The sequence below is a fragment of the Haplochromis burtoni genome, unplaced genomic scaffold, assembly GCF_018398535.1.
Source record: "Haplochromis burtoni strain Fernald_Lab_line unplaced genomic scaffold, NCSU_Asbu1 Contig_1188, whole genome shotgun sequence".
In the NCBI taxonomy this organism is placed as follows: domain Eukaryota; kingdom Metazoa; phylum Chordata; class Actinopteri; order Cichliformes; family Cichlidae; genus Haplochromis; species Haplochromis burtoni.
In genome coordinates, this window is record NW_024583549.1 from 2,411 (window position 1) to 11,036 (window position 8,626).

Sequence of the window (8,626 nt, forward strand, 5' to 3'; positions counted from 1 at the left end):
CCCGTGTTAGTGGGATGTTGTTACAGACCATCAGGCAGCAAAATAGATTATTTAATTAAAATCTGCAGAAAAATAGAAATGGTGTCAAATGAAGACAAAGACATTTTCCTTCTGGGAGACTTTAACTTTGACTGGTCGAAAGAGTCTACAAAAAAGACAAGGATTGATTTTGTCTCCTCTGTGTGTGGACTGACCCAGATCGTAAAAAAGCCTGCCAGGGCGCACGTGACAAATTCACGATCCACATCAAAATATATTGATCACATCTACACAAATATTCCAGCGCTCTGCTCAGAACCAGACGGTCACCAAGTTAAATCAATCAGTAATCATAAGCTCATCACTGCCACTGTACGAAGAAGAGTCCCCAAAAGCAGAAACTCAGAAACAGATCCCCTCAGTGAACCCTTAAAGTCTCCTCCTGTTCTTTCTGAAGTGTCTCCATCAGAGTTTCTTATTAAAAAGAAGATCATGGAAAACAAACACTGTTCTCTTGAGTTTAGGAAAGTTGAGGATAAGGAAGTTGAGAGGTTGATGTCCCACGTTGATGCTTATGTTCTACAAACTGCAGCTCCATCCATCTCTGCTCCCATATGTCACATCCTGAACTCGTGCATCCACCGCGGCAAGTTCCCATCAGAGAATCTTGAGAGCTGCGTATTTCGTCCTGATCCGATCCTGGAGAAAGTACTCCTCCAGCAGATGCAGGGGTACTTTTATAACAATGAACTTTTCACTCATCATCAAACTCTTGGTGACATAACTGATCATTGGCTCACAGAACTGAAAAAAAAAAGAAAAGTTGGAGTTGTATTCATAGATTTCAGTTCGTCCTCTGATGTCATCAGTCCTAATCTGCTGCTTCCCAAACTGAAGTCTTACCATTTCTCAGATTCGGCCATTTCTATAATGAGAAGTTTTCTCTCTGATGGAAACAGCTGCTCATGTCGCTGGACAGACACTCACTGTGAGATGCCACGAGGAAGCTGCATGACTCACTTCCTGTTCTCTGTTTATACAAACGATCTGAAAGTTGCTTTAAAAAGTGCTCATGTTGTTGTGAGTAGCAGTAAGCTGATGATGTATCACTCAGAAAAAAAGCACCAGGATTTACAGGAATTGTTGAGAGATGAATCAGAAATTGTGCGTGGCTGGCTCAGAGAAAACAGCATGGTTTTAAAGACGTTCACATCAACAGTAATCAGAACCACGACGCAAGTGAAGAAAATACAAACACTCCTCAGAGCCACACTCAGTGTAAATGTGCAAGAGTTTAACTGGATCGGAATATTAGGAGTTTTACTGCACGATGCTCCTCATCTGGTTTGGACATCTTAATGAAATCTTTCCGAAAGAAAAGCTTTGGTTTGAAAAGGAAGTGCTGTACAGTTTGCTCCTCCCCCTTTTCAATGTAAATATTTATTCTCTCATTTGAGTCTCTTCAGAAGTGGAGAATTTTGTACTCTACCAGTCTGCACCCTGGAAGTCTGTCTGGTGAGATATTTAATTATAGAGGTGATTTATTAGATTATTAAGAATGAGAAAATATTGAAAGGTTGTTGACTTTAGAAGCCAGTGTGTTTTAATTACTCTCTTCATATTTTAATGGTCATTTTATCACTTAATGTGCTTTTCTGTGATTACATAATTTTTATCACTTTCTTTATTTGTGCGCTTCGAAGAAGCAGTGACCAGCAGTGTGTGTGTATGTGTGTGTGTGTGTGTGTGTGTGTGTGTGTGTGTGTGTGTGTGTGTGTGTGTGTGTGATGTGTGTGTGTGTGTGTGTGTGTGTGCGTGCACAGAGTGAACAAAATAGGAAAATGGACATTTTGGGATGGATGTGATTTTTACTGCAGTAGTCCGTTAGGGTCAGGGGTCACTGCCTCTGTTGAATCATGTTCCTTGTTTTTGTAAAAAAAAATATATGTGCTCATAAAAATAAAAAAAAACAACTCCTCAAAACTTCTTCTTTTTATTGTTGTGGGTCTTCACCTTACAATTTAAACCGTCTAGGCATTATATCAATAAAATTAAATTCTTCTTCTCCCAGCCATTCACTCCAGAGCAGGATGCTCTTCTGCAAGTGCTCAGAGCATCCTGCTCACTGAAAATCTGAACACCAGACTGTGTTGAAGAATGAAGATTTGTACAAACTTTGTTTTTGCCTCATGTGCTGTATTTACATGATGTTAGCATGTTTCAATAAACCACTGCACCTATTTCCCGCTCAACACTTTTGCATAGTACTGTATATCCATTAGTCAGGTTCATGGTCCCTGGGTATAACATGGAAGTACTCAGTAGAGAAGTGAAAACTGGAGATCAGCCTTCTGTTACTACAGTAACCTCACAGCAGCCCTGTGATTGGTCACATGATGTCATTAAAATGCTCCAAAGGCCAACAGCACAGACAGGGTCCAGAGGTCCAGTTCAGCTGAAGCTAGCAGACAGATAGTAGCTACAGCTGCCTGTGTCACCATCCACGTGTCAGTCACAGAGGCCACGCCCCTAATAATGAAAAACAGTCAGAGGTTTTACAGAGAGGTGGAGGAGGCGGTGTTTTTGATTAGAGGGCAGGTTGTAAATAAAGTTAAACCTGTTCATTTATTAGTGACTTTATGTTGTTTTCATGTTTAGAGTGAAATCAAACTTTGGCTGTCACAGCTTTATTTTACAGAAGTAAACAAACCCATTCCTTCTTTCACATCCGAAGCGTGTCAGGTGTTTTTAAATGTATGTGCTTTAAGTGATCGTGGAATCACTGAAGCCAGCGGAGATGATCTAACTAAAACATGGAAAAGAAACCGAAACCAGAGACTGAAAATCCAGAAATATCAGAGTGAGGGTTCTACATGTGACGTGAATCCAGTGTGAACACATGTCACATGTGTCTGAGCTACACCACCTCCACCATTCACAGCAGCTTCGTGAGCCAACACGAAGGTGGAGGAGGGGCTACTATAATTGACTGCGGGAGTAAGAACAACTGAGCACAGCTATTGATGAGGCAGCTACTCCCAACCCCTGACCCCTCCTGACGGTGTCGTTCTGCTGCCGCTCGTGAGCACTGTGTGTAGGAGCATACCACAGCTGGAGCTGTGTGTCAGGCCCAGATGTTTCCGGTTAATGTCTTTAAATCTCAAACAGACGGGGAAAGAAGGAGGCGCAATCATAATTGGACATTTCAGACTCATTCAAAGGACAAATGTCCTGGAGAATCATTGGAGGTGGGGGTCAGGGTGTTGGCTGGAAGGTGGAAGATGATTAAAGTTGACCTTGAGCCTGAGGGAGAGAAAACTAAGATGGATGGATGAGAACTAATGACAGAGGACCAGACAAAAGGAAATCAATAACCAGCAGATCAATAGCAGCTTAATTTTTTAAAAGCCCTGAAGGTCTGAGGTCATCTGGGTGTCACAGTTTGTACACTGTCCACTTCTTACTGGCCAGAGTTGCAGTGAATGGTATGGGTCGACCCCACAGACGGAGGCGGCTGATTCCTCCGTCCGGAGCGATGATAAGTCGGACGTGGGTGACAGGATGGCTCAGTTTCAGCTCCATCTTGCCGTAGTGATGAATGTGATGAGGGCGGAGCTGCAGAGAGGTAGGAGGCGGTGAGGAAGAGGACGAGAGGGTGAAAATGATTTAACAGGTGACAAAGGTTACCTTCTGAGGAGGGAGAAGGACCCTCCATTTCCCAGGATTCCACCTACTGCTGATACACTGAGCCTTCTCCTCAGGGGTCAAAGTGCATGCCTCGATCCTGCATGAGTCTGGGAAGTTTCCTGGAGAGGAAAGTGTCAGGCTGAAGAGCTAAGTTTGTTTTTAGAGGAAAGAAAAGCAGCACTGACGTGTCTCCACCTTTGAAGTGGTTGGTGTCGACCTCAACGCTGCTGATCAGTCCGGGATGACCGAGACGAAACACCGCCCACTCCCAGCCGGGAACCTGCAGGATCCCACGCTGGTCTGCCTGCAAGATTTGCAGCAGGGAAGCATTTAACCCACATCTATAAGGTAATAATATTTATGTTCACGGTTCGAGAAACAAGAAGTTAATAATATTATATCATTATAGTACAATGAATGTGACACTGAGGACAGCTTGAAAAGAAAAGTGGAAACCTTTCTAATGAAATGAAAAATTTTAGAGAGAGAGAGGACTCTCTGACAAGCAAGGAAACTGTTGGTAGTAAATGAAGTCAATCAGAAATTGATGCTTTTCACTGTGTAGACACTGCTGGAGGACATTTTGTCTTTTTTGCTATGTGAAGAGTTTTTATAAAGGTGTCAGGAGAGTGCACCACTTTTACTTCTGTGGGATTTAACCTTTATAAACGTGTAAAGGTTAGAAACTTTAAAGACTTTTCCTTATTTCCTCTCATGTTCCTCCAGTTCAGTGGTTTCACACAGTTTTTTCTGCTCTTGGATCTTTATGATGTCGGAGAAACATGCTGTCAAAAATCCTTTGGGCCAGCCAATCAGAATAAAGCTGGCTGTGAATCATGTACAGCTGCTTTAACGTATAGAGCCGGAGATGTGACATTAGTGTTGTCATTGTGCACACCTGCAGTTTTTTGGGTCGGTCCAGTCTGCGGGCCGTTTCCCATCCATCGGCCATGTTGGCAGCTCGACCAAGTCCTGCAAACACAGCACACCAGTTTGACCAGAGCTCCCAGCTCACTCACAACAGAGACATTCAACCCAATATTATCAATATATATATTATATTGAAATACAGATTATTGTACTATCTGATGTTAACCAATCATATTGCGTGGATGTCCAAAGTGGGCATCACTGTAGCCGAGGCAGACTCCTCCATTGGTCAGAGCCACTAGGTCAACATCCTGATTGGTGGAGACAGATGACCAGTCCCTCAGCCCAACACCGTACACCCGCAGTCTGGCTATGCCTCCATCTGAAACACAGTATATTGTAGATGCATATAAAGTTGCACAGAGCATGTGTGTGTGTGTGTGTGTGTGTGTGTGTGTGTGTGTGTGTGTGTGTGTGTGTGTGTACCTGGGTACATGTTGAGGCGCAGGTGTGTCACTCTCCTGCTGAAGCTGACTTTGAAGTAGTTATGGCAGCAGTCCGAGTATCCAGGCTGCAGCTGCGACACACTAACCAGCTCTGGCCACACCTCCGATCCCAGCTGTCAAACACAGTAAATGACATCATTCAGTGAACATCCAGGTCAGACATGCCCACATGGCACAGGTGTTCACCTAATCAGCAGCCATACCAGGGGTGATTTTAGCCCATTTTTGAATCAATGAATCAAAGCGCCCCCAAAGATTATTTACTGTTTGTGTGACACACTACTAAAAATATAAAAAGCATTCAGTACTTGTTTGAGACATAACATTTTAACAACAAAAGTATAGATAACACCCCCCAAATGGTTTGTTCCAGCTCTCCCCTCTAGCGCCCTTGCTGCCAGAGCGATGGTGGCTGAGACACAGTGGAGCGGAGGTGTAAGTGCCTGGCTTAAAACAGGACATATTAGCTGCATTTAACCTTCAGTTACTCTTTATATAGTTAGGTAGGAGTCAGACCATGTTTCTTTTTAGCTGAAAAACATTACACCAGGTAGCCTGCAGTGTTGGAAATGTGTTTTCCAACGATGTTTGCTACCCTACAATCCGTCCTGCTCTGTAGTAAAATCAGCGACATTTGACCGTCCTGTTGCTCCCATTGAAATTTATATAGCCTATTTAAAATCTAAAACTTAAAATTATCTGTAGTCTACTGTTGTTGCCACTGTCCTGTTTGAAATGGAGAAGTTGGTTATTTTGTGATATGTGCATGTGCCAAGATTAAACCCAGGAGCAACATTCAGGTAAAAGTGTAAGATCAAAAGATCCGTCAATCAAGAATAATGTTGGATCAGTGTTTCAATATTTATATCTTTTATTAGATGTTCATGTGGTTTGGTTATTTGCCTTTTGGTTGAAAGTACACTGAGAGAGGACTTTTTTTTAATTAGTGGTCTTAATAGTATTTGTTTTTTCATATTAATGTAATTTTTCACATCTAATTGAATACAATCTATTTGTGTATGATTGTCAGTCCAAAGAAAGAGAGAAGAAAGAGGGGAATGTGAGAAGAAAGTACAAGGTCAGGAAGAACCAGGTAAGAAAACAGACAGGGAACAGTGACAGGCAAAACAGAAACTGTTAAACTGCTTGAGAGAGTTGATGACAAAAAGTGATAGACAGATTTGCCAATCTCAAGGTGAGGCAACATAGGTTAAAATAAAACAAAAAATCTGCAGAGCCTGCAGTAAAGATCTTTTCATACATTGAATACATTGTACCATAGGCAAAGTTGCCTCCATTTTTATAATTTTATTTATCAATATTTTGTACATTTGTACATTTCAAGGACTCTATTTTTGGAGTGTATTTTTATATATCTGTATTGTATTATACATACACATTAAAAGTGAATCTCTGTCCAAAAAATGCACTCTGTTTACTTCTTACTCACTATGATCATCATTCATCCTTTTCCCCCAGTAATTAAGGTTAGGATATGTATTTTTTTTTATTTCAATCCATTCTTCGTTTGCAGCATTTAAATAACCTTTATCTGATTTGATGGTTTTGTTACTGACTTTTAAAATAGTGTTTTGCTTTTCTTTCTCAAAAATGGGGATTCAATTGTGTTAAAATGTACAAAACAATGATGTCATGTTTTGTGATGAGGACCCAGGCACAGAGAGACTTGGTGAATTTAAGAATCTTATTATTTAATAAAGAAATTTGCAGACTTACTCAGAGATGGTAAAATTATAATGACTGATAACGGAGACGAAGACAACAGACGATGAGGACAGGGAGGAACAGGGGTTTAAATGCACCAAGGAGACAGTCATAGAGAACTTGGGACAACTGGAGACATTTAAGGATGCAGGGACTGACAGACACGGGGAAGACGTCTCATCGTGACGAGTAAAGTCTATCTTGCCTGGCTGGGCAGCTCTCTAGGTGCTCAGCACCCCCAAAGCTCTGATCCTAGAATCGCCCCTGAGCCATACATATAGTCATGTGAAAAAGACATTCTACTCAGGTCTTTATGGTGTCCTGACGATGAATTAATGACTGATTGATGATTAGGAGCTCTCCGCTTTTCACATGGCTGCAGATAAACTGACCATAGCTGTCAATTCAGCACATCACTCTTGTTTTAAATATTTGTTTAGCTGGGGCTGACTACAGTGTCAGTGATCACATGAAGCGCCTTGAGGCGACTTTTGTTGTGATTTGGCGCTATATAAATAAAATTGAATTGAATTGAATTGAATCACATGAAGGTCACTGTTACCTTGGCAACAGCTGCCATCTGACTATCGGAGGCAGCCATGCCAGTTCGGTCTCCTTCCAGGGTGAAAGGAGGCTCCTGGTCTGGGAGAACAACAGGAAGTGTTTCATTGAAGCTATTTAGATATGGAAAAGTTTAAAGTACGTTATTAGGCAATGCGATGATGATGATGACGATGATGACATACCCAGACATCCGGCCTGGATGGAGATGTAGGGTGAGTGGTTTCCTGTGAAGAAGGACGTGTCGACATCAAAGCCATGGATCAAACCTGGGACTCCCAGCTGGATAATGCACCAGTCGTGACCTTCAACCAAGCAACAAGCAAACACAATGATGATTGGTTCACTTCTCAGTAAAAAAGGAAAAAAGGAAAAGAATGGATGGATGAAACAGACACAAATAACAGGGGGAAATGATTGAGGAAGATGAGACGGGAAATACAGAGGGAACAGTTAAACTCTAACACAATCACAGATCAAACTAAGAAAACTAAAATAAACAAAATGTTAAAAGTAAAAAAAACAAAAACAAAACCCAAGTGTAAGAAATGTTGGAGCTTAGGCTCAAAAAACCCAGAAGAGAGTAAAAGAAAGCACCGCGTCAGAAAACAGGTACGCTTGTGAAAATTCAGGGTACTAACCAGGTGTTCTCTTCCTCCTCGTCTCCCATCCGTCCATCCACTTTCCAAACTCGGTGAAGGCAGATGTGATGAACTGTGGCGGCTCTCTCTGTACACTCAAAAAATGAATGAGGTGGATTGTTCAGTGTATATTAATTATTTATTTTCATTTTACTTAAAATATATGTTTTTGTTAAGTTAAAATATGTTTTTCTAATCAAGTCTACGTAATTGTGTGTATTATTGTCTGTACAGAACACTAACGTGTTACTTGATGGCATAACATTTAAGTTAATTAGGATCGATATACTTCGTATATCCACAAGGTGGCAGTAATGCAAAAACAGTTGTAATAAAACCGCGAAGAACAACAAGGTTTCACGGCTTGGACCTGCTCATGCGCAAGACTTCAAATTTAACTTAAAAATGTTGTTTTTGGCAGCAAGCTGCTGTTTCTTTTTTGAGATGTAAGACCACGTTTTTCTTTGACTATGTTGTGTAGTATCTACATGTTGAGCGTGGTTATATTTTGCGTTTGTCTTACAAGAGATGTTATATAGTTTGTGCTACATTAGTTTTACTGGGTCCTGGATAAGTTAGATATGCCTGCTTTCATCCTGCCAAGCCTTGTTATTGTAACACGGAACCGTGAGACCACTGGGCAGGTGGTGTGTATAG

At 41.4% G+C, this 8,626-nt stretch overlaps 1 protein-coding gene across 1 annotated transcript; it reads right to left on the minus strand.

Annotated features, from left to right (window-relative positions):
* Positions 1–2,354: 2,354 nt before the first annotated feature.
* On the minus strand, positions 2,355–8,057 carry allc (allantoicase; the record flags this gene model as incomplete). The annotated part of the gene is given in 9 exon segments (XM_005951897.3): positions 2,355–3,594; positions 3,667–3,785; positions 3,862–3,970; positions 4,565–4,638; positions 4,763–4,918; positions 5,023–5,155; positions 7,330–7,409; positions 7,514–7,633; positions 7,970–8,057. Coding segments are annotated over 9 exon segments (1,059 nt in total), but the record flags the coding sequence as incomplete, so codon positions are not given.
* Positions 8,058–8,626: the final 569 nt, after the last annotated feature.